This window comes from Hyposmocoma kahamanoa, unplaced genomic scaffold (assembly GCF_003589595.1).
Source record: "Hyposmocoma kahamanoa isolate Upper Pololo Valley unplaced genomic scaffold, ASM358959v1 100021, whole genome shotgun sequence".
Classification (NCBI taxonomy): Eukaryota; Metazoa; Arthropoda; class Insecta; order Lepidoptera; family Cosmopterigidae; genus Hyposmocoma; species Hyposmocoma kahamanoa.
In genome coordinates this window covers 6,901,093-6,928,024 of record NW_020653200.1, presented here as the reverse complement: position 1 = coordinate 6,928,024, position 26,932 = coordinate 6,901,093, and the positions used below count along the sequence as shown (strand labels likewise).

Here is a 26,932-nt window from a genome sequence, read left to right as displayed (position 1 = left end):
ATTTTCAGTACAAATCGGCAATTTCATACTTTAACCCCTATTATTTGCTATTGTTTCGTGCATTCAAAGTCTAAGCTTTGAAGTTGTTCGAATGACAGAGAACTTAATGACAACATTGCTAACTTCCCTTATTATAATTTCCTTGCTCACAAGTTCTCTACTGCAATTAAAAGTTTATCACAGCAATTTAGATATAAAGTTAATATAATAAGTTGTAGTTTAATTTATTATTTACGACATACCATGTTTTTCTAAGAGGTGAACAAGTTGCACTGGGATATCGTGGGGCTGTCAGAAGTCCGTGGAAAGAGGGAGAACACGATAGCACTGAAATCCGGCAACTTGTTCTACTTCAGGGAAGGTGACCAGTAGTCCCAGAGGGGTGTCGGGTTTATCGTCCACAAGTCCCTTATTGGCAACGTTACATCCATTGGGAGTGTGTCGAGCAGGGTTGCGTACTTTATGCTCAGAGTATCCAAGCGCTACTCGCTGAAGGTCATACTGGTCTACGCACCGACCTCGACACACCTAGATGATGACCTCCTCTATACCTATAGAGGCTATGTATGAGGACATAAGTCAAACCATGCATACCTTTTTTTTTTTTTTTTTTTTTTTTTTAAACACACGTCAATGTTGTCATGATGGACTTCAACGCCAAACTGGGCAATCGAATGGTTAATGAGCTGAGAGTGGAGAAATTTGGTTATGGGCTGCGAAATTCCAGGGGCCAAATACTGGCCGACTTCATGGAAAAGGAACTCCTTCTTCCAAAAACCGCCTCAAAGGAAATGGACCTGGTTAAGTCCCGATGGTGTCACAAGGAATGAGATAGACTTCGTATTGACCGACAAGAGACAGTTAGTCAACAATCTTTCAGTGATCAATAAGGAGAAAACTTGAAGCAATCACAGGACGGTAAGAGGCTTGTTGAATATCGATGTCAAATGTGAGAGGTCACGACTGATGAAGTCTACTCTGCGACCCAGCGGTGCCCATATAAATTACCCCGAAAAGTTTCGGCTCGAACTTCAAAATTGTTTCGATTGCCCACAGGACTGCGTCTCTGTGGACGAGATTAGCATCAGATTGGTGGAGACTGTCCACACGGTTGGGACAAAATTCTTCATGACCCACCGCAAGGATAGGCCGCAGAAACTCTTCGATCATACTCTCAAGCTAATGGCAAATCGACGCGATATGATGATTCAGTCCTCCGAAAAGGTTAAAGCCTACAGACGGCTCAATAGACACATATGCGACACGACATACGGGTCTTTAATACCAATAATATTAAAGATACCTCAGAGAGGAACAAGGGCTCCAAAGTGTTTGCAAGGGACATGTATATTGGGCAAACGCAGCTTACAAAGCTGAAGACGAAAGATGGCAACGTTGTAACGTCCAAGCCAGAGGTACAGAGGTTGATCAAGAGAATTTATAGCTAGCTATGTGCCTCTATTACTCTGCCTGTTGCTGATTCTAAGGATTCTAGAGTCAAGCTCATCCGACACTATACTAAGGATATCGCAGACATCAGTCTGTACGAAATCAGGATGGCTCTGAAACAGCTAAAAAACAACCACTCCCGGTGAAGACGGAATTACATCTGAGCTTCGGGTGCGCGGTGGAAAGCAGGTGGAACACCGGTACTAAGAGTCCTTCAGAGGCTCTTTAATTCAGTCTTGCTCAAACGTTCTAAGCCATAAGCGTGGAATAGAAGCGTGGTGACACTCTTCTTCTAAAAGGGAGATAACACCCTATTGAAGAATTACAGGCCCATCTCAGCACGTTTTCACGAGTCATCACGAACCGTCTCGCGCGCAGATTCGATGACTTCCAGCCCCCCGAACAAAACGGTTCCTGAAAGGGCTTTAGTACCATAGATCACATCCACACGCTGCGGCAGGTTATACAGAAGACCGAGCCGTATAACCTGCCATTATGCTTAGCGTATGTGGACTATGAGAAAACCTTTGATTCCATCGAGATAAGGGCGGTGCTACAGTCTCTACAACGGTGTCACATTGACTATCGATATATCGAAGTGTTAAAGTGTTTGTACAGAAATGCCACTATGTCAATTCGAGTACAGAACCAGTGCGCAAGGCCTATCCAATTCCAAAGAAGAGTGCGACAGGGAGACTTCATTTCTCCGAAACTGTTCACAAATGCATTGGAAGATGCCTTCAAGTTACTGAACTGGAAAGGATCGGCATCAACATCAATGGCGAGTACATCACTCACCTTCGATTTGCTGACGATATCGTGGTGATGGCAGAATCGTTGGAAGAGCTTGGCAGCATACTCGGTGACCTCAATAGAGTTTCCCGGCAGGTGGGTGTAAAAATGAACATGGACAAGATGAAACTTATGTCGAATGTTCATGTTGTATCCAACCCCATAACAGTGGGAACCTGTACTCTCGAAGTTATTGTTGAGTATGTCCACCTCGGACAAACCATCAAGTTAGGCAGACCCAGCTTCGAGGAAGAGATCAATCGTCGAATCCGACTCGGTTGGGCAGCTTTCGGGAAGCTCCGGGACGTTATTCTCGTCCGCAATACCGCAGTCCTTGAAGACAAAAGTATTCGAGCTGTGCGTGTTGCCAGCGATGACCTACGGCTCTGAGTCACTGGTCACTTACCATGGGCCTCATAATAAAGTCAAATTCACCCAACGAGACATGGAGCGAGCAATACTCGGTATTTCTCTACGTGATCGAATCAGAAATAAGGAGATCCGTAGAAGAACGAAGAACGAAGCCCAAAGCATTAGCAATTTGAAGTGGCAGTGGGCAGGGCACATAGCTCGTAGAACAGATGGCCGTTGGGGCAGAAAGGTTCTTGAATGGAGACTACGAACCGGAAGGCGTTCAGTGGGACGGCCCCCTACTAGATGGACGGTAAACTTGGTAAAAACTGGGCGGCGGGTAACCGACGGATGCACGTCGCGTCCGATCGGCTGGTCTGGAAACCTTTGGGAGAGGCCTGTGTTCAACAGTGGACGTCTTCCGGCTGATATGATGATGATGATGATGTTTTTGTTTCGTGAACAAAGCGAAGACTGAACGCGACAGCATCAAGTTAAATAAACCGCGAGATGTTTTATTTACAAATTAATGTATCCGTCCCATTTATAACCGTTGTTACATTAAAACGTTTTATCAAAAAAGTTCGTGGAAAGCTCTGTGCAAATATGATAATTGACACAGTCCTTTCCACAAACTTTTTTGCGAATATGACTGTTTCATGAATTCCTTGTAAGAAAATATATTTTTAAGACATTGTAAGCGCGCATGCCAACATTTTTAACTGAAGACTATACAGACAAAGTGCAGTGCCACAAGATTGATATTTTGAGATAATGCAATTTTCACTTTTGCGGTGAATTTGTATTTTTAGAAAGGATTTTTGTTTTTTTCAATCGCTTGTATCTTAGTGACTAATTTCCATCTAAATTGACTTATTTATTTCAGTAACTGAACTAACAATAACTATAAAAACAGCAAGCACGCCTTGACGGTAAGGAAAAAGCTTTGTTATAATAATAAATCACTAAAATCAACTTTATGCTAAATTTTAAAGAGAGATCGTACGTTTTAGGTATCTGAAGATGTATTCTAGCTATAAAACAAAAATGACAATAAAAGAGAGTCAAGTGAAATTGGGGTAGACGGTAATGGCAACCCATATCGCGACTTGTTTTTAATGTGGTCTCAATAAATAGCTTTATGTTCTTGTTTTTATTTTACGCAGCAATTTAATATTGTTTCATCCTAAAGTTTTGTAGTCAGTCATCCCAGTTCCGCCATGTTAGAATATTCGTCCGTCTGTCTTTATTTTGTAAACAATCACTCATTTGATCGTTATTATGTTTTATTACTACCAAAGCAACATAGGGGTGTGTACTGATCTGGCGAATGCGCCGCGAACGCGCTGCATGTGTGCTGCGTGCGCGCTGCACGCTTGCTGCATGCGTGCAGTTAAATAACGTGTAATAGATGTGGCACGCGAACGGCACACGAACAGATCGCACTACGTAATGCACGTGCGCAGCTTGCGAGCCTTTCGCAAACAGGTGCATTTGTGGCGCCAGATTCGTACGCACTCTAAAAGTTATTCGTATTTCTAATGTTACGAAATGAATAGGTTTTATAAACACGTGATCAGTTTTCTGTCATAGTGGACGGCGAAGTAACCTCTGTAAAAGCTATCAAAACAGTATCCTTTGAACAGTAAGCAGTTTAATGTACTGTTGTTTAATATTTAATGTACTGTGCATAGGAGACCGGGTTGTCTACGTGAGGTAGATAGGTATTCTTTATCTTTTGAGATTATTTTTTATTTTGTCTCTTTAGTTATGTTAAAGGCAAATGGTAGTTCTGCCCCTCAACACGAAATATCATGATTGACTTTAGAGATATGCTTGCGATTTGTATAAAGTTTACAAACTATTTACTTAATAGCCGTCACATCTATTCAGACGTATAATCTGTTTCGGGCCAATTTAAATTCTCTTGTCGTCTTTTGGGACGGATTTGTGCTATAAACAGTTTTGGTTAAATTAGCGAATAATTTTGTTATAAACAACACTTAATTGCTTAACATAATTAAGAACAGCTTTTTCCTGATAAACGGAAAATGTACGTACTGACTAACTTAAATGAAATCCGCTCTTAAATAACTATGTTCTTAATTGTACTTATGTTTGATTTAATTTTTGTATTTATCAGAAGATATAAGAAGATTATTTAATTATATAACAGATCAGTACAACCTACATGGATACCACTTTATCCTTTATAAAATTAATGCCAACTAAATATGTATTATTAAAAACTAAAAGATCCAAATCTACTTACTTACTTGTAAAATAGGAAATTTATAACCGCACTTATAAAGAAACTGCTCCATGAACTATTTAATTATGTATGTACAATTTTTATTGCACCAAATAAACACAAAATAAATATTAATAGTACAGAAGGCGAGCAAAGGTGCACTTATCAACAATGCAGTAACGGCAAAAGTCATAAGCGGGCAACGGCATACAAGAGAATAAGGGAGAACTATCACAAACCACCAGATAAATAAAAAAAATACCGTTACTTACATAATTTTTACAAAATTTTTTGGTAGCAGTAGAGCTGTGAAGGAGTGTGAAGGAGTTCGTCCAAGGAAGTACTGCCACTTTGTCTATTTCTGCCGCCAAGCAGTAATGTCAACATTTCGGTGTTCCAGATTTGAAGGGTAAGGGTGCTGGTGAAATTACCGGCACATGAGACTTGTCAACTGATGTCTCAGGGTGACGGGCGCAGTGGCAATGCCCCTCAGATCTTTGCGATTTAAGCTCTGAGTGGCACTGCAACTGTTATAGACAGGCGTGTCGCTTACCATCAGGCGCATGTCTTATTCGTCCCGTCACATGATATTCTATAAAAAAATAAGTATTAGAAATACATAGATTATATAACGAATAATAAACAACATTAATATACATACACATAAATATATGCATACGTAAATGTCTAAATATGAAATACGATTAATTAATTTTCTATAGTTTTTATAATACCTTACCCCAATCGCATATTGTAACCAGCACCAAGTACATTTCCTGAATAGCATTTAAGCATCGTCGTTTTATCTAAGATCCACATGAATATTTCGATTCACATCGCTCCCGAGATTAGGGTACGTACGACGTATGCTCAAAGACAATTTATAAAATTATCTACCTATCTATACAACCTTGTGAACAAAGAAACCAGTATTTATTGTAAAACTTCCCGGGAATGTAAAAAAATACTAGGGGATTGGCTAAAAATAAAAACGTATGATGACATTGAGGCTCTAATAAGGATTGGTGAGTAACCTCCTAAAATAAATAAATAAATGCATAATAAATTAAATCAATATTTATTTACACAACCAGATATGTAGTACTTATACGTTCTGCTACACACGCAAGCACACACATACACACGCATACACACTCATACAAACACACACACACACACACACACACACACACACACACACACACACACAGAGAGAGAGACTTAAAAAAAAATATTGTAACCCTGAAGAGCGGGGCTTCTAACACAAGTAACTTCTACTTACAAGTAGCCCCAACAATGGATACTGTAATTACTTTTATCTAGTAAATAAATGCTTTTTTTTTACATTACCTTATGAAAATACAGTAGACGAATAATCGAGAAATCAACATCTCAAAAACGGAAAATAAATGTGCTAACACTCAGTGTCGGAAGTACGCGGCAAGACAAATGTTCTGCTCCAAAGCGAATATGAGAATAACAAGCAACTCAATTAATTGAGCGTTGTTCTTGTCCGATTGCCTGCGCAGCAGTATCGCGACCTGAGGTTCCTCGGGGCTTTGTAGCGGAACATATTTCGTGGTTGAGAAGTTTTCGTAAAGTGTTGTGAGATATTAAAACTAAGTAGAACATCTCCAGTCTACGCAGCACTAGTAGTCGCAAGTTGTAGTAATATTATTACAAGTCTACCTGACGTTATCCGAAAATCTGATTAACTTCTATGTAAAGTTAACGGCTCCTTGGAACCTACACAATTTAATAGACACTATTACTTGCTTTACATTTTCATTAGATGTAGAACTGTCCTAGAATTCGACTTCTCACATTCAGTAGATTGAGTGCCGTACGAATTCCCTTGGAAATACCGCTATGCTCTACCCCTTTGACCTAATTATTCATTTGGTGCGTCAAAACACCCTCTCCGTCAGCCTTAGGGGAAGAAAAAGGTTCGCACAACGCCTAACACCCTATCAAACTCCCATCTTGGCTATAATGCAACTTGCCGGTGACCGTAATAATCATACATGTAGGAAATGGTAGTAGTAAATTTGTGCTCTACAGACGAAAAACGTTGATAACGTATGGTAACGTAACGTATGTGTATTGCACGTATTTCAATTCAAATTTATGTCAAAGAAGAGGCATCTAAATTTACTATTAGGTCTGGATCAAAGTACGTAATGTAATTGTATATATTACAAGTTTACTACTTCAAGCCGAACATGCCACTTGTTAGCGTTCAGCATTGGTTGCAAGAATTGTTGATTTAAACCATATTTCGAATACAGTTAATTGGGTGCTAATTGTCAAATAAAGCGCTGAGAAAGCATTACCAAAGCCTGTTTCACAGCATTCCTTTTGCCCAACTTTGCGCGAATGTAGAAAGCTACATACCGATACACGCAATAAAACAAATTTCCTCCCTTTTATAAATTATACATATGAGTCGTCAAAACATTGTTATAATTGAATAAGCAAGGATTGACAAAACAGATATTTGTTGAATTGTTCACCAGCTTGAGTATCAATTCTGTATATATATATATCATTACATCACATATATATCATAGTCATTTACTTACCGATGTATTCGCCAATTGAATGTTTAATAAGCCATTTACTTCCAGATATATGCCATGGTGTGCGTAATATCGCAGTTTCAAGAATATCTCGCTGGGCGCGGAACGGCCGCCTTCGATTCAGACAGGGTAAGTTGTTGATTACGCATACACATTAATAGTACATTGCTTTGTTGCGGTGGAAAGTTGACACTTCAAGCGCAAACCGCAGGCGAGGGCTTAAACTTCACGAGTTTATAGTAAATAACCTTGACGCTTTTCGACATGTTATCACACAAACATTTTATTGAGTTGTAATTTGTAACACATTTAATTGCCTGTAAATTTACGCGGCAAGAGAATATCTTTTCTAATTGGCGCTTAATTTACGACATCGGGCAGGGTAAATTCCATTATATCCGCGTAATGACTTCAACTATACAATATTTATGTTTATTACAAAGAAATAACAATGTTTCAAAACAATTTTACGAAAATGTCGGGTTTTGTAATTTTGCATGTTTCGAGGTTCATTCATTATTGAAACAAAATTAAAAATCTTCAACATATTTCGCCTTACAATTTGTTTTTTATAAAATATCTTAAATTAACTAATTTGGACAGAATTTTACTTGCTTGTTGCATAATGGACTCCCAAAGATACAAAAACGTATATATCATCGGTATTTTGTGGAAAGGGTGAAATAGCCACTTCGATATTGTTTTCAAGGGAGCATGTTTTAGTTTTTCACGACTTTTTAAAATATTTCCGTCCTGTTTTAAATTCAGTTTTGTGCCGACACACATTCCCCATCCCATCTCCAGCACACCAGTACTGGGACCTCGGCTCCGACTAACTATTTACAGGCTTTGTAGTCGAAAGCCTTGGCTCGTGAGGCCCCGGCGCCCTTCATCAGTATAAAATTTTATACAAAAACTGCCTGGGAAACCCAAGTACCTGCAGCTACCTTTCCCAACGCATTAGCATAGCCATACAAAGGGGGAACCCTGTCAGGGCCCAATTTTACACATATAATTTAATTCTAGTTTTAGTTTCTACCTGTATAATTCAATTTGTCTAATATATTTTAAAACCTTAACTTATTTAAAACTGACATTGAATTTTAAAACAGGATGTAAATATTATAAAGTACTCGTTAAAATGTAAAACTTACTCCCCTGAAAAATGTTTGTAAATGCCACCTTCGCCCTTTGTACAAAAATACCGACGATATAGTAAAAACATTCATTCATACCTACCCTTCAAGCCCTTTTCCCTCAATACACTTCTAAATTAGACATTTAAAAAGAAAATACTTTTCCGCTCGAGTGTGAAAAGTAAATGCTTTTTCCACTAGCGTCTAAAAGTACCACTTTCCACATGCTACAATAATTTAGATCATTTTAACTAGCACATAAATGAACGAAATACGTTGACTATTTTAGACGCTAATAAAGACTGCTTGATATGTCTTAAAAACATGCAATTCAGGCGTATATTTATTTATTCCTGGTATTTTATTTGGTTCTTTGAAGTAATAGTGAATCTTCTTTGTATTTCCCTGTCAAGTTTCAATTAAAGTTTCCGGTGCGAAACATTAGAGACTTGCGTTGTGATTTGCGGCAAAAACAAATTCGTCCCTAGGTACTTGCCGCGCAAAAGTTCGTGAAGTTTTTTCGACTTTCGCGCAACTTTGGGAGTTACATTTGGCTAACCCACTATTAAATTCTGATTCAGAGCGTTTTTTTTTGTCGTGGATTTTTTTCCTAAACGAGGAAGTCATATACGCGAAAACAGTCGGAGTTTGGGCATATCGTAAGAATTCATTTCCTTCGCCATTTGACTGTTCTGATTAAATAAACTTTTTTATCGGCAATCTGTGCTTCGATTTTGGTGAAAAAATGTTGGGCCCAATCGCCGTTTGGGGCGTGCATCGTTTATGTTAATAAACCAATTTCCTTCCGTGTTAGTGAATTAATGTGCTACACTAACGCAACGCGAAAATGTTAAGACGATAAATTTTGTGTCTTACATTTCAACTTTTACATGATGGTACCGTAAAATAGCCTTGCAAACAATTTAGGTTGTTCGTAGCTTCAGAGGTGCAAACAAACAAGTTCGTTGTAAATAGCCTGGAGCGATACAATGCCGCTGTTACGGCACGCCCATTAGTCCTTTTCATGTGAGCCGACGTGTTAATCAATCAACCTTTGAGTATCGACGATGTTTGATACACAATGATACAGAATGCCATAGAAGTTAAAATACGTGTGTCATAACAATGATATAGATGGTATGTTTTTGTGCATAATTGTAAAGTGTGTCACAACTAATCCTACTCGTAATGTAATTAAATTGAGAGATTACCCTAATCTATTATCGTCCTTATGTTCTTTCATTACACTTAGTCGTTTATCCTAAACAGATGCGAGATAAATTATTATTTAAAGTTAATGTTGTTCAGTTTTATGGACTTTCAAATCCTGAAGTATTATTGGATCCTTGAACCTTGTATTTATCGCACACGGTTACAGGCTTTGTTTGCGTTTTATTATGAAATGAAATGGGATTGAAGTGTCTAAGAATGTTTTTTTCCGATCTAGATAGCTGAATTTGTGAAAAACAAAATGCTTTCGATTCAATTCAATGGTTACTTCGCTAATTGTACGCCAAAGCTTTCGAATAACGTCGCCTGTTTCGTATTCAGAATATTTGATTTTGGTGCCCTTGCAAATTCACCTCTTCCCTTATATTACAATAAGATACGAAGATTTTATTAAATTGTCTTTTGTATAAAATGTGACTGTTATGAAATGTTTGCGAGTTTGTAAATAAAAGCGGTGTTTCATTCATATTGCCACGTTTAAATGTGAAATATATGCTTTATTGTATACATCTACTACATTATATACCCGTCCCGTGTGACATAGGTATGTTAGTATACTGTATAAGTTAATTTTAGTTCTCATTACTAGATGGTGGCTGTCCAATACACGGCAACGGCCCAGCACACGACGACCACTAGCTCGGCGCCCAGTGGTCGCCGACGATCCGCTGGCAAGCCCACACCAAGCCGCTTCGACCCTGAAGAGTTCTCAGAAGCCCCCACAAAAGTAATCAGTAAGTATTGGCCTTGTAAAAGCCAACGCCTAAATTTGGACCGTCACTGTGCTGCACAATTTGAGGAAGTAATTTCCTTTTCTGATGGACGATCATTGATGCCAAAAGCAATTTGTCAAGCTATGGAACTTCAATGATAGTACTATATTAGTCATTCTGTGGTAAGTAGTATAGTCATGTACATTAACACATATACGCAAAGCGAAATATAAACGGAATAGACTCCGAAGTTATTTATCGCAAATTCATTGTGAGTCGAAAACAAAACTAACAAAAAAATTGACAAATTTTCACCGAATCATAAATGATTAATATATGAGTATGCTTTTTAAGCACGTAGTTATGAATTCGCATATCGAAGTCAAAGTCAAAGTCAAACAATGTTTATTTCAAAGGTAAGCAAATTACACTTGAAATCGTCATACTGATTAAACTCTACTGCTCATTCGTAATGCAGATTCCCCTGAGAAGAATGAGCAAGGAACTCTAGGAGTTGCTCTTTATAAACATACATTTGAACACGTTTATCATTACAATATTTAAACATCTTAGTTCGAGACTACCTGCAAGAGATAAACGGGTCACTACCACGGATTTTTGTCATCCAAGTACGCAGAAGCTTTAGTTTGTAGGTTTGTTTCACTATAGTTTAAACCTCGTAAATGGTCAATTTTAAATATCTGTCGGAATCTTACTAAAGAAGCGCATAACATTGACTCTTAAATGAATTTGCGACTTTATGAAGAAGAACAGAACATAAGTAAAAATTGTAAGTTACGAGATCGAAGTGTTAGGATTGCTCCAACGTGATGGGAGACTGAGGAATGAAACGTTACACGAATATTGCCACTTCACCTTAGTACACCTTTTAGGTTAATCCATAGTCAATTGTGAATTGATTTATATTTACAACTTATAAAGTTAATACTACAATATTACGGGCATAGCACATAATTCTAAAAGATGGTTCATTCAATATTCGTTTAATCGGCTCCGATAGCAAACATTTGGGTCAACAAATTCCCTTTTCTTGTTAGCTTGGGAAAATATTATCCAAACAAAACTTCCGTTTCTGACTTGTCACTGTCTGCCAATCATTGTGCTGATAATCGATAATCTATTTACCTAAAGCAACGTCTCCAAAAGAAAAATTGATTTTACATAAAGTTCTCGATAAGGTTAACACTTTCTAGTTTTTCTCACAGTGGGTATCCAATGTCTGCTTTCTCACGAAATGGTATTGCAACAGCACGTTTCTTTTTATATTTATAATATCAAGTAACGGGACGAACAGGTTGTGCGCCTTGTGGTAAGTTCGTGCTGTAGATATTATTGGAACCCCTAATATACTTCAGAAGAATGAGGTTCATGAAGGAAATCGTGTCTAAATAAAGTTTGTGACGTTGCATGAAATAGGCTAATTTATTGCTTAGCATATACACAGTCACGTTTTAGTATCTAATGGAGTAAATGTTGCTTAAGCCTCGGTTAATATCGCGTTAATTCGCCATTATCTACATATTCCAAAGAGCCTTTGAAATATTAAGCACTACAATTCGATAGTTTGGTGTAGCAAAAGGTTAATGTTTACTCAACACACGTCCAATCAATTACCCAGTCTCAGTCAACAATTTTATTTGTTAATGTGTCCTCTTTCGCCATTATCTTGGCCATTAAGGGCTAAATTGAAACGTGGATTATGATAACAATAATGTGGATAGTTGCGGAAACTGTTTTCTATTGAATGTAAAGGTTTCACCAAACCGGTAATTTTACTCACATTACATTATTAATCACGCTGGCGCTGGTATGATCACTTTTACGCTCTAACTTCTATTGACGAATGGCTATTCCGACCTGCATAGGTCGAGAACACGTCGGCTGGTTTGGTAGAACCCTAACCACCAAACACACGGGGCTATCAATCACTACTGTTGAGTAATGCGTATGAATAAACGTATCGACTTCTAATTATTGACACAAAGAACGAACATAAAAAAATTTTTGAAGGAATTTTTCTTTACTTTCGATCTTTGTATTAATTAATCTATTTATTTGTATTCAAGCTACAAAGACCCATAAATACATACCTCATAGACTAACATACATAATAATACAATAAAACACTCGTATAGTATGTACCTCAAGGACTAACATACATACATTATAATAAAACACTTTCTAACTAATCTACACGAATTGCACTTTTCGGCGACGTGTGGCGCAATCTGGTGTTAGGTAACCGGCCGCGGAATCGCCGATACTTGAGACCCTTCGGCCAAAATTCTTCCTTCATGAAGGTCGATAGATGTTCGGTCGGCACTCTCACCACAAACGAATTAAAATTTATGTTGTGGCGAGACTCCTACCGCTCGACCCTCAGGGTGTACTTGGCTTTATTTCTAATGTACTCCACTATCTCCTCAGACTTCGTGGAGTAATGCAGTCGTGACAGGTACGTCAGCGTCGTCGGTATGGCCGGACGCAGCAGGAAGTTCGGTCCTGTCGGTGCTGTACTACACTGGTTACGGCTGGTAGACTTCCTCTTCCTCTTCACCACCTTTGTGAAGCCGTCCTCTTCGCACCGGTCCGTCTACCTCTGTGGTTTTGCAACTTCAGAGACAGGCTCACGGGGATCGTTTTTGCTCTTAACCAATTGCCGCCGCTCGAGTTTCGAAGTGGCAGGTAGGCTGGTACAAGCGGCTACAGCGGCGTATGCACGTGCAGGGGCTGACATGTACACGCGTGACATTTCCGCCGGGACACAGGTGCGGGCAGCAGGGCGCGGCGCATCACGCGTCACGGCAGCAGCGATCGGTGACGCAACCATGTGTGCCGACTCGACACTGCTGATGGATGCATTTTGCGCCCCACGTCGCGTGTTTATATTAGAGGCTTCTGGTGATCTGCATACTGAAGCAGTGTTGCTTAATAACGCAACTCACTTATTGTGTTATATGAAAACTCCAATTTAAACTGAAACTCGGCCAGGCTTAACTTCACGGAAGTAACATCCTTCAGCAGCCTGGTGACATCGACGTGGTAACGTGACTGGAGGCAGCTTGTGCAGCTCCTTCGTCACGAATGTAGGCACGTCGTCCGAGTCAGTCTCCTTCAGGAGTGCGACAATATCCTGGAGACTCTTCACGCCTCCATCCCTCCGGGGAGATGGCATCTTCTCAGCTTTGCGGATGCTCTGGACAACAGCAACTTTCCACTGCAAATCTCATCCTCGTTGAAGTTTGATTTGCATATCTGTACAATGCTGACCTCATCCATAGTATCGATGGCGTGTTGGATAAACGCCAAAAGCTCATTGGCTATGAGTAGTTGGGACCCCATTGCCACTTACGCGCAGCGGCTTGATATACCGCGCGAGACTCGAATTATAATAATAATTCTCACTGTGTAGTGGAGCGGGTCCATTTCCGAACGCTCACCAAACTGCTTTCTTTAATTAGTGAAGCCGGATTACATTTACCTGACGACGTGTCGTGACTCGTCAGAACGGTATCCGTTTCATATACACAACACAAGCCGTCCCGTTTGATTGCGACATACTAATATAAATCCAACCATATTAAATGTATGAAACCGATACCGTTCTGATGCGTTGCGACACGACATGTCAGACAATTGTAAATCCAGATTGTAACAAAGTAAGTAGTGGAGTAATTTCACAAATAAATGAATATCATGGTAGATTATAATCGTATTGACTTTTGTTTAACATATCAAAATATTGATAATTTGTAGGTTCTTTGTCATCCACAAACATCGTTAGAATAATAAATAATATGTCGAAGGAAATTACACTTTCAAACCAACAACTAACATTATCTAGCATCAAATTTATTTTTTTGTGAAATTACTCCACCAGTTTACTGTTTTATTTCAATTTAAACAAGCTAAGGTGTACATTACAAAAAAGTTTAAATACCAAAAACCTAAATTAGACTTAAATTAAATGAATAAAATTGGATCCCCGCGGCAAGGTGCCCAAGATACTGGCAGCGTTCCCCCTTTGTATTGTTATGCTAATGCGTTGGGCAAGGTAGCTGCCGGCCCTTAGATTTCCCATACAGTCTATTCATTTTTTGATAAAATGTTGAAAAGAGGGGGGCACTGTCACCGCACGGACGAAGGGTTTTGACTCCAAAGGGTGTAAATAGGCGGTCAGAGCCGAGGTCCTGGTACTTGTCACTCTTCAGTCTTTCCGCTAGCTCAGCGGTGGAGCCAGCCCTTTTACTGGTGAGCTGGAGATGGTGCAAGTGTGTCGACAAATGTGACATCCCCCACAGGTGCCCGGCCCATAATCCAAGGCATGAGTGTCATTCCGTCCGGGCGTATGCCGCTTGGCTCGAGTCAAGTACAGCGGGCACGTGAACTGTGACTAAGTGTGACACCGGCGGATAATGTCGTTGAGGGCAGCGTGGCGGGAGACACGACCGGTGCTCAGCTGGCAAAAAAGACCATGGTGACCCAGAGCACTTACATCTTTGCTGAAAAAACGATGGTGTGGAGAGCAAACTGAGACAATTTGTTATAATTTATTAATACAAAGATCAAAAACAAAGAACAATTCCTTCTATCATACAGGAATCGAAGTTGCGTCTGTATACCAATCTTCGTATCTTCAGTTGCCTGTCTTAGTCTGTTGCCCTAGAATAGATACGGTAGCAATAGAGCACCTAGTGAAAGATTTTGTCCAGGGTCTATCAAATTTACTACAAAGAAGAAGATGTCGCATACTCAAACATCCATCACAAATGAGGATGATTACCTATAATGGTCACACTGGGAATGCGGATTCTTGAAGACAGATTTTGTTGCTTGTCCTGGTTTTTCTCTCACTATCATAAATTCATTTGTTTGTGGAAGCACTGTCTGCATAAAGTTTCACCATGTCCGACCAAACATTAGCCACACTGATATATTGAAGACTTAGCACTAAACTTATCAAAATTTTTTTAGAAGCAGTAGAATTCCTTGTGAATGTATTCGTCCAGATTAGAACTGCCTACCTTACCTATTTCTGCTGCCAAGAAGCATTGTCAGCGTTACTGTGCTTCGGTTTTCAAGGGTAAAGGTACTGGCACATGGGACCTGTCAACTTATGTCTCAGGGTGACGAGCGCAGTGGCAGTGCCCCTCAGATCTTTGCAATTTAAAGCTCTGAGTGGCATTGCAACTATTGTGGACAAGTGTGTAGCTTTGTTCATCCCGTCATTTGACATTATAAAAAAAGGCGCAAATTTGACTCCTGTCAGATCCAAAGAATTGTTCTTTATGTTCGATCTTTGTATTAATAATTATATCAAGTATAATGCTCAAAGTATCCACGCAACAAAAGCACGACATATTTGTTAGTCAATGACGACATACATTGAAATAATGACAGCTCTACCCTTTGTCATTGTTTTTATACTATATTATTATAACTAAGTCATCCATTTCATGGTCCATGATTGTTACACAAGGAACTAGATTAATAATAACGCACACACTCAACATAACCCCGCACTAGGGAAATCCGGTGTCGCGGGTGCCGTGGACACACACGTAGACAACCGCAAATCACACCCAAACTCACTAGAGAAATAAATGTACGCCATACAAATATTTCTCCCGGCCCGGGAATCAGCCCTGGGACCTCTGCGTGCCCTGGTAACCGTTCAGTCACGGAGGCAGTTAAGTTAATAGATTAATCGCGGGTTCGACTCCGAATTGGACCAATTTAGGAAACGAAGTTCTCTAAATTGGCTCTGGTTTGTAAGTTCTGGGTAACCTCAGGCGTAATCTCGTTACTTTAGTACTTGTACTTGTATTAACAAGGTTTTCCCTTAGCTTGGGACCGAGTGAGGGGTGACTATCGGGTAAAATTATTATTATACTACAAAATTTGATTATCGACCCATATCGGAATAACAAATTGGTTCTAACTTAGTAATTATTACGGCTTAAGAGGTTTTCTTTCCTAATGTATCATTTGTTACTATGCGTGCGGAGAGGAACACTAAAAAAATACACATTGTATCGTTTGTAATCGACCCTTGAGTTAGTAAAATTAAAATCAAAGCGGTCAGATTAGCTTCATGCGGCTTGAAAAGACTTGCAATACTCAATTACGTACACGTAGTGTAACGAACAATGCATTTTCAATAAGGCCAGCTAGTCAAAAGATTTTCTGTTGAATAGGTAGCTACAAGAGCGAAAAATAAAGGTTAGTTATTGCATATTTAAACTAAATTATTTATACAATCAAAGCATATTTAGCACCTTTGGTGTAATAAAGTCACATTTGACAACGAAAACAAAATGACAATTTTTAAGGAAAGAGGTTTGACGATTCTACAAACGAAATAGCTCGATAACTTTTATGCTTAAATAGGAGAGTTATAAAATTTCACTATTTGTTTGTATGTGTGTAGTTCGCATTATTTTCATCACTTTCATGTGATAAAATTACTTTTGACGTATTATTACATGTGGCTTTATTATGCCAAGGAAAGTAGAAATTGTACCCTCCAATTTTACATACTTTTTCACGTGACTCAAAACAATTCTTGCAAAGAACTGCGAGCAAAGCACCAATTTCAAAATTAACCAACAACAAAAATAATACTGCATTTGGAAAATGTTACTTTCGTAATCTCACGTTCTGAACTTTCAATTTGGACTTTGTTAACATCGACCGAGACGCGATTGTCGATTATTTTACCTTTCCCGCTTGTACCTGTGCGTCGCAACATTTTCTCAATCTGTCATAACTCGGCACTCCTCGGCTTACAATGCATTCATTATAACGCGTGAAAACGAGACGAAACATACGCTTTTTCATAAGAGCAAAAAAGACAGGTCTGTAGTCTATGATATTTTGTGTTATTATTTTGTGTGGGGTTAAGAAGCCGGTTAGGGCTGGGTTAAATTGCTGGAAAATAGAGTTAGGTGATTAAAAGAAGTGTACTTACTTTATAGTGTACGTTAGATGAAAAGAAACAGATAGAAATGATACAGTTCTTTTATGATTAAATAAACGCTTTCTTAGGCAAGCTGATGGAAATCTAGGATCCTTATGGATATTTAATCTTATGAAAAGTTACTACAACACAAAACTCACATGGGTTACTTCTTCAGCAACTTGCCTAGACTTGGTTTTTAACAACTTTAACTCCAAAGAAATCAAAATTTCCGTAAATGAACTAGGTTTGTCGGACCACGAAGGCATTTTCATTACGTTAACGTCACCCTTTGAGGAGGGGATTATTAAATGCGCGACACCTAAATTCGTTCCAGTAAAGACTTCAACTAATTAACTGAAGTGCAACGTCGGGGTTAGCCCATGTAGCGCCCGGGTGCAGTAAATACTCTGGCGACTGTGTGTGTCCATGGCACCCGCGACACAGGGTTTGCCTAGTGCGGGGCTATGTTGAGTGTGTGCGTTATTTATTATTTATTATTACCTCTAGTAGGCACGCGATCAAAATGGAATACGTACAGTTATATTTCCTCGAGTGATCAGAAATACGGGTGTTAATGGTGCAATTATAAATGAAATTGGGAAGCAATGGCCCATTTACTTCGCTTGCGCTTGCGAGCGATTCAAGCTCTTTTGAGGCGTCGCGGTCACGAGCGGTGCTGAATGTTCTCTAAGACCTTTTTTGACGGGGGAAATCTTTATAGATACCCCTGAGCCCAAGGAGACTCAGAGGTTATATGGGGACTACCCCACTAAAACCCCCCGGGTATACCTCTCGCCGGTTGAGTCGGCGCCGTGGATTCGGCAAACATTCACCACGACGTTCCCTAAGACCCTGCGTCCGAGTGCGCCGCACACCATGCACAATATGCTACTATTTTAAAAATGTCAACGAAAATGTAATAACTTTTTAAAAACGCTTACCTATTTAATAAATAAAGTTAATAAAAAAAAACCATGGCAACTACTAGTCTAAAAAAGTGTTGTAGACATAAATTAAAAACTTTCATTACTTAGACCGATTACATAACATTAAATATGAAAAAATAATAAATCGTTCAAGTCTATGTGGAGAGTAATAAAATAACACCAAATAAACTAACAAAACGCACTAATAAAAAAGGTTATCTACACTCAAATTTAACAATAAACTGGCAGAAAAATCTAGAACTGTGACAAATATTTCAATGACTAGATACTTCTCTTCCTTAGGAGACAAAAATGCCCAAGCAGTTGGCGAGCCGATTATCGACCGCCCAATAAACTCTTACTACTTAACTCCTTTTAGATAGATCGATAGATAGATAGATAAGATGTTTATTGTTTTGTATCACACACACAATATTATATTGTTGTGTATGTGATGATACCAGCAAATGAATTTAAAAAAATACACAGAAATCAAAATTAAAAATAATCTTAAAAATAAATAGTTTTAGACGCGATTACACAAAACAACAGAGTACACTGTCACAAGGCAGTGTCTTTGCTGTTCAGTATTTACATAAACGACTATCTAAAATGCTTATTTTGAACACTGCGCCCTCTTCACAGACTACATCTCCTTTGTGTTCCCGCTTAAGGACGACGTAAATACATTTAATTCCCATCTTAATGCCATCCTAAATAAAGTAACTAAATGCGATCCATAACTAAACATTAAATATTTATAATAAATATATTTAGTAGCAGACTCTATCTCAATTTGCTATATACTATAAATGTAACGTAAAAACAGTTTAATATCAGTACATTGAAAAAGTTCATCCAGGAAAGTAATGCCACGTTACCATTTCTGCCGCCAAGCAAGAATGTGAGGATTGCTATGTTTTGATTTTGAAGGGTGGTGGTGAAATTATAGGCATGTGGGACTTTTCAATTATTTTTCAGGATGAAGGGCGCAGTGGCTTCCGAGCTTTACGATTTAAAGCTCTGAAGCTACCACCACGCACCTGGTACATTAATCGTCCGTCTTATCACTTGATGTAAAAAAATAAGGATAGGTTCAAATTAATGCCATTCCACCATTACCAAAGGAGCAACCTCAACACCGACTTCTCATACGACGATAGAGCCGTGAAATGTGTAGGCACATCCATACTACCTGGCCTAGAAGTTGATACATATGTCAATTGGAAGGTACATACTCAAAAATACGCTCCAAATTGTCTAGCTCGCTTATGCAATAATTACAAATAAAAAACCATCGATCTTAAAAAAGCTCTAAGCTGCGACTGTAGTGACGTCATGGGGCAATAGTGCGGACGTAGCTGAAGTTTTTATATACCTACCAAAAGAAATGTGTAAGAATACTAGCCAACCTCAAGTGGACAGTGAGCTGTAAACCATATTTTCCCAAAATGTAATTATCTTGCCATCGATTCCCATCCTAGAATTTTTAAGAAAATACAGACACCTTTTTCCGAACGTATAGCATCCCACAAATTTACGACCTAGACAAAAAATACCCTGTTCCTCCGTCAAAGTTAATATGCATTTATGCCATAAATCTATAATAATGTACCAAAAGCATAAAAAATTAGGTTAACAATAACACATTTAATATAAAACTTAGTAAATACTTGGTCTTGATCCGATCCAAAAATGTTTTTATACGTTAATCAATAAAGTACCATGAATGATTCTTGGTTATGGATCCTTCAGCACTACTCCTTACGTCATATTTATGCTAATAGCCGTAGACTTTGTTTAAAAGTAAAAGTGTTCTATCCTAAATTTCTTTAATTAAAAGCGACTCATGACCCTTTGACAATTGGAGTGTAGCTTTTTTTGTATACATAATGCACAATGTTTAAATTGCATCTATAAGTGTTAATTAATAAAAAATAGTGCTACAGAGAACCACGCGATAAAATGTTTTAAAATATCTAAGTAGCTTACGGTGACCCTGAACTAAGTACAAAGTAAATTATCCTCAATTTGTTCTTCTGTTATAATAGCATTAAACGCAATCGAAATTCTACGGCGTCTTTGCATTTTAAGCTAATGTGAATGAAATATACCTATCTACCGTAACTGCTCTCTGAAAATTCGTTTCTCTCCACAATATTCCCCCTGGGTGCTCTTCAGAGAACAATGACAATTTAATGCCTTATTTTACTACTCGGGATTCATTTATAAAATAATGCAAGGGTTTCTTAGTTTATTTCTATAATCAGGTTCGAATTGTGGCAAAAATATAAAATAATTCCCGCCAATTCACTTTGGTTTCCAATCTGCGCATTAGATTTATCCAAACTTCTACATTGAAAATACTTTAATCACTTTAACTTTCCTTTGTAGAGTTTGTACATATAATTGGGAAAAGTAAACTATAAAATTATTTCCACAAATCAAATTTGATGACCTTTGAAATGTCAATCAAAAATTTGTGACTGTACGTGACGTCAATTAAATTTTTTCGTTTATATATCGTAATAATATATACCTTCAACATTATTATAGTTTGAACATATCGCACACCAAATTAGCAGAAAAAATATAACGGTTATGTTTCCAAAGAAATACCCCGCCGACCAGTCGTCAAAAGTGACATTTATTTTTATTATTTACCGATTAGTAGAGCATGCACCCATAACAGAATAAAAAAAAACATGATATTTGACTTATGACATTATAGAATCCGGTATGCGATATGTACTTATTTGAAAGAACTCTATTTACTATAGACTATTTTACAGCATCGGTGTTATCGAAGACAGGTCGTGTTGGTGGAAAAAAACACGTACAATTCCCCGACGAGCAAAGCTGCATCGAGGAAGCCACTGAGATCCCTGCCCGCGAAATGGATGATGAAAAATCGGGTAAGAAAATGAATAATCAAAACTAAGGGCTCTTTATTTCAAAGACGTACCTGAATATTTTATGTATTTTTAACTCTACTGTTCATTTGTAAGACACAATTTGGAGATTTTTATTTTACTTTTGTTAAAATCGTTTACTAACTCTCTTCACCGACTTTTGTTTTTATATCAAGCCTATCATCCGTGTTATTAGTTACATGATTAGAATTTCTTGTGACCCTGTCCATGCCCTGTCCTAATGAGAATGAGTGTCCGTTATGTACGGTGTTACAGAAAAGTAGTCTTATTGAAGGACCAAAACGCGGACTTAATTTAGAACATCTGTGCAAAATTTCAAATAAAAATGAAATTTAATTAAATTTTCAATAGTGATTTCCATATCGATACGTTAGCGTCACGGGTCCATTACGACCCCTACACTTATGGTAAGAAGAGTTCATTAATAAAAATAGTCATTCATAACATAACGCCATCGCAGTTGCGTCACTCATGTGAAGCGCAGGACATTTCCTGAAAACTAAATGCTGTCAATGTACTCTGACCAATTTTTTGCTTACAATCGGGTTTATTAAAACAAAATATTGTCACTAATATTTATTTATTCCTTTGATACTCGTACATAACGAAGTTACATTACCAGCACATATTGCACCATTGGAAGTGAAACTATTTTTTCGGATCTATTTCGCGTACGCATACACTTGTTTTTTTCAAACAAACCACGGCTGACTGAGATGGTACAATCATAAACCAGTTACACTTAATACGCACTAATACAAACCACCTTATTATGAAGTATGGTTACAAAAGTTATTAATTTAAATACCTTATTTTTAATTTATCAAAGAACTTTGCAAATTTGCTCTACATACGATTTGCAAATATTTTTTTTGTAGGAACCTAGTGCAAAGTTAATATAATCACTGCCCTAGCCAACTTGTTCCTATCTACCAATCCAAGAGATAGGATATTCCGTAGAGACTACGGGCTCGCCGGCAAGACCACAGTGGGTACAGTGGGCGTCCGGGCCGCGTATATGGCTTCCTGTATACAGTATGTCCCCAAAGGAGAGATGAGTTCGGTACGCTTTTTTAATGGTCTAAACAACTGAAATACCGTACACAGTATGTCCCCTCGAAGTGACGAATTAGATACGCCTTGCCAGCTACCACATAAGTTTAAGCGATTGAAAAACCGTATTTCGTAAGTCCATTAGGGAACGAATTAGGTACGGGTTTTCGTAAGAAACACTCGTAAAAAAGTGCCCCTCAGATCTTTGCAATTTCAAGCTCTGAGTGGCACTGCAACTGTTATGGACAGGCGTGCAGCTTACCATCAGGCGCACGAATTGTTCCTCCTGTCATTTGGTACCTATTATAACAAAAAAGTGACTGGCTTTTACCACGACATGTTTGCAGATTATAAAGTTTTTTACGCGACCAATGTATAGAAGAGGACGCACTTACAGTCAATTTCATAAAATCCTACATCCTGTAAAGGGATGCCAAATTTCACGAGTTTCAGAAACTGAGAAATCTTCCTTGTGGGATTGAAATAAGTCTTGACAAACTCACACCTGAAAACTCTTCCGATTTCGTCTGTAACGCCTGTCATATATGCGGTTTGACTGGTCGTGGTTTCACATGGCATCTATGATATTGGTGTGGAAATTTCAACTTGTTTGCATGTAGATCTTGCTTTATATGCTACAGTTCCCTGGCCAGATGACTCCTATCGCAGACAAAGCAACAAAGATTTGCCCACGTTAACTAACTGGCTAGGATGATAGTGGAAATAATTATGGGTTTTCTTTTTAAATACATTGTGGCCTAAACGTGGTACCTTAACGTTCTTGAATTACTTAGTTTAAAGGATTCCTGACAACACCTTAACACCGCAACGTTGGTTAATTTGTAAAAATAAATATATGCGGTTCAGATCTGAAAAAATAATTTCATTTGCAATATATAGCAATCGCGAAAACCAAAGAAGTCGAAATTTATTGCTAGCTCAGGTTTGCATGTGCACGTACGTATTTACTTCCAATTTTAATATATTTTTATTTCAGATACTGATAAGGACGTGTTCCAATAACTTTGCTGTTTTCCACCCCAGCTTTGTTGTGATTTATTACTATAACTCCCTAACAACAACGACAACAAACACAACAGCAATTAAAAAAAATAATATTAAAGTAAATTTTAAATGTAATTATCAAAAACAACAAAAAAATACTTGAGGAGCCATTTTCGCAAAACTATGGTTATATTGGTTGACACAACACTTTTATGTCATTATTCCAATTTAAAAAACAGATGTAATTTTTTTTATTATTATTCTGCTAAGCTCTTCATTTCAAACTTATATCGACCAAAAAACTTGAGGTTGATTAAATTTTCTGGGAATAAAGCACCAAGCTCCATATTAATTCGGTACGAGTTTTTTCGATTTTCTGTAGTTACTGCTGCATTTTGGAAAAGCGGCAAAGCTACATAGATATTGCCTTGGGTGTCTGTTAAAATCATTTAGTACTAAAGTTCTAATTTTTTGAGTTAGAAGCATGTAAAAATCGAAGAAATTTAAAGTGAAATTCCCCCAAAAGTATATAAAATTGGCACGCTGAACTTTTTGTCCTAGCTTTGGATAATTATCTCGCATCACTTGCTTGCAGCTTCGCTCGAAATGTCCGGTCTGAGAATATTTTTGAACACTGAACTTACTAATACAGGGTGTCATGTGGGTCGAATATATTTACTAAGTAGTGCCTTATGCTATTAGCACCTCAAATTAAAAAAAACTATTATCCACTCTTGCAGGACACCTGCACGTAGAGATTTATCGAATAAAATCTTTTGTACTTTTCAAAAAATTTAAATTACTGTACTTCAAAATAATATACCTAATTTAACTTTGCATATTGTTTAGTTGTAAGCTAGTTACGTATGTACATGATTGAATTCAAAGCATTTTATTTGTTATATAATTGTCTGTTCGGTAATTTCGTACCGGTTTTCTAGCTTTGCACTTGGTTGTATTTACATTCATTCAAGACTTGTGTTTATTATTCAAACAAAACCATTACACATCTTGGTTACCATTCGAAAACTTTTTAGTTTACCTTTGTAGTTCAAAAAATTGTTCAGTTTTTATTTCGGAATCCAATGTCTAGTGCCTTCCTATCCTAATTGTATAATATTAGAAAGTACTTGTTACAAAACTCAATAATACAAATCGATATATAAAATATAACATATATGAGATTGGAATTTCTTAGACTTTAGCATGCCAGCCTTCCCCGTTTTCATTTCCTTCGAAGTTGTTATTGCAAGTTGAGAACGTTTGCTAGAACAAATAACACAGAGCCTTTCTACAGCCTTCCATTCAATACGTCGCCTTGTAGTAACGATGCCCTATAATATATAATATACCTACAGTATCTCGCTAACGAGAAGAATGGCATTTTATCTTTCAAGACGTCGCTACTCACCGTTTTCTCGTAAAAATGTTTATCCTGTTTTGTTTTATATTCTTCTTAAATAACTTGTTCTCGTAGGATTTTTAAAATACAATTTCATTTTTCAACAATATTGTACTTCGTTTTAAGTATCACCTTTAGTCACGATGGAAGTATTTTGACAAAATTCTGGCCCACCATTTTTTTCCCCTATTTTAGTTCGGAAACTAGCCTTGCATGTTTGTAAAGACATTCATGATGCATTGTTAAGAGACACAGTAAAAAAATCAAAAATATGCGTAATTCGGCGATTTAAAAAAAAGAGTGGTCAGGGAACTGGTAAATTAAGGGAACGTATATAAAACGAAACAAATCACAATAAAATCGTTTATTTTTTAGTTTTAGTTAAGCAAAAAACCCCCAAATACTGGTGTACATTAATTTTTCAGTCTCAATAAATTACTTTAGTTTAGGGGAAACAAAAGTACTTAACTAAAACGACAACTTACTAATTATAAAATACTTTCTAGTCAACCTGAACAGGATCACATTTTCGTAAAATCCAGCTACTTACAGAGTATAGTGGTTACTGACGAAAGCACTCATCAGGGAACTGAAAGCTTGACTGATCGCGACACAATTTCTTACGAACTGAGCGGATGTCGTGTCGTCTCTTGTGGTTTGATGCGAACTTCGCGTCGTACTACGAAAATAGTACTATTTGTGATAATCTTGGAGACCGCTTTCTGCAGGGGCCTGATAACACATAGCCTTGGGTGTAAAATAAGCTGAATAATTAGGTTGAATATATTTTCTTGTACACAACGACTTATTTCGTGACTGTAAACTTCTAATTGATGCTTGGTAATTCAGCGTTTAAACACGTTTTTGTATTTCATTAGGGAGTTGCGACACACCAGGGGACTGAGGTTTTGAGACTTCAAAGTCATCTTTTCGTAAAAAAAAATTATTCCTTACATCGCCAGTTTCAGTGACCAGATTGTTAACTATGTAAATAAAGGTGTAGATATAAAAATAAGTGATATAGGAAAGAAATTTCACAGATATTTTTGGGGCCGTCGAAAATTCCATCATGATTATCACGTGTCTTACAGTATTTTTATGTTAATTAGAAAGATAGACGGGTGCATAATCGTTGAAGTAAATACCTCATAATAAATAAACAAAGAATTTTACGTGTTCGTGTTTATTTTTAGAACTAATGTCAAAATTCAAATAATCAAATTTAGGCCTGAATGTAAAGAGTCCTTTATTGAATATTATTTTTTTAATGGCAAGATACCACTAATTGGAATTAAACCCGTCTGTTGATATATATAATTAATTACATCTAACAGAGACTCGCGTGATCAGTTCGTTGTGGATGGAGCTTGAGTCGGAGGCGCAGACGCCGGAGCGCTGACGCCGGCGAAGCGAGCAGTTCTACCGGCCGGTATCGCGCGCGCGTCTGGAGCGCCGCAAGATGTCCGCCGCCGGGGTACCGCCCGCCGAAACCAAGACTAAGGACTCCTACTTGTAAATTCAGAGACTACATGACTGAGATGTACATAAGTGCGCACGCGCTTCATCAATTTAATTGAAAAGATGAATCACATAATAAGGATCAGTATACTGTACAAGGTACCTTTACTATTCGTAATCAGGAAAGTGATGTTTCGATCAGTTGTACCGGTTTTTTCTTTCTTGGTTGCGGACTACATAGGGTTACTGCTGGAATAGGTATGAGCATCTGAGGTCTGTCGCAGACTACTTTTCTTAGCGGATTGAGAAGTTTGTCTATAAACAAATGTATTGCAGTAGTCTGCTTCAAGTCGCGTACCCGAGGTACCTGCATAATACCCACAATAAGTACCATTCAGTAACAGCTAGAATGCTGGGTAGTCTACTTATATAATCATGATAACGTCATTGCCTCTGAGGGTATCACGTATCAAAATACGTACTATTTACTCACGAACGTAGGCAAATCTTATAATTATTATGTCATTCAATGATCATAGATAGATAGATACATGAACATAATGTTTTTAAAGAAGTGAAAAGTAACATAACAACGTTTTGTAGGATGATGTGTTAATTCAGTCAATGTATCTTAATAAGTTACGTGGTGAGGGGATAAATTAAATCGCCTTG

The 26,932-nt window shown here is 37.8% G+C and overlaps 1 protein-coding gene across 1 annotated transcript in view; it reads left to right on the top strand.

The window, feature by feature from the left end:
- The window catches only part of LOC113228351, a 115,001-nt gene extending 88,376 nt beyond the window's left edge, over positions 1-26,625 (top strand). Inside the window, exons 6-9 of the mRNA XM_026461620.1 lie at positions 7,471-7,551; positions 10,378-10,522; positions 21,202-21,324; positions 26,137-26,625. Of these exons, the coding sequence (XP_026317405.1) occupies positions 7,471-7,551; positions 10,378-10,522; positions 21,202-21,324; positions 26,137-26,201 (414 nt within the window). The 3' untranslated portion in view covers positions 26,202-26,625. The remainder of the gene's footprint in view (positions 1-7,470; positions 7,552-10,377; positions 10,523-21,201; positions 21,325-26,136) is intronic.
- The last annotated feature ends 307 nt before the right edge of the window (positions 26,626-26,932 follow it).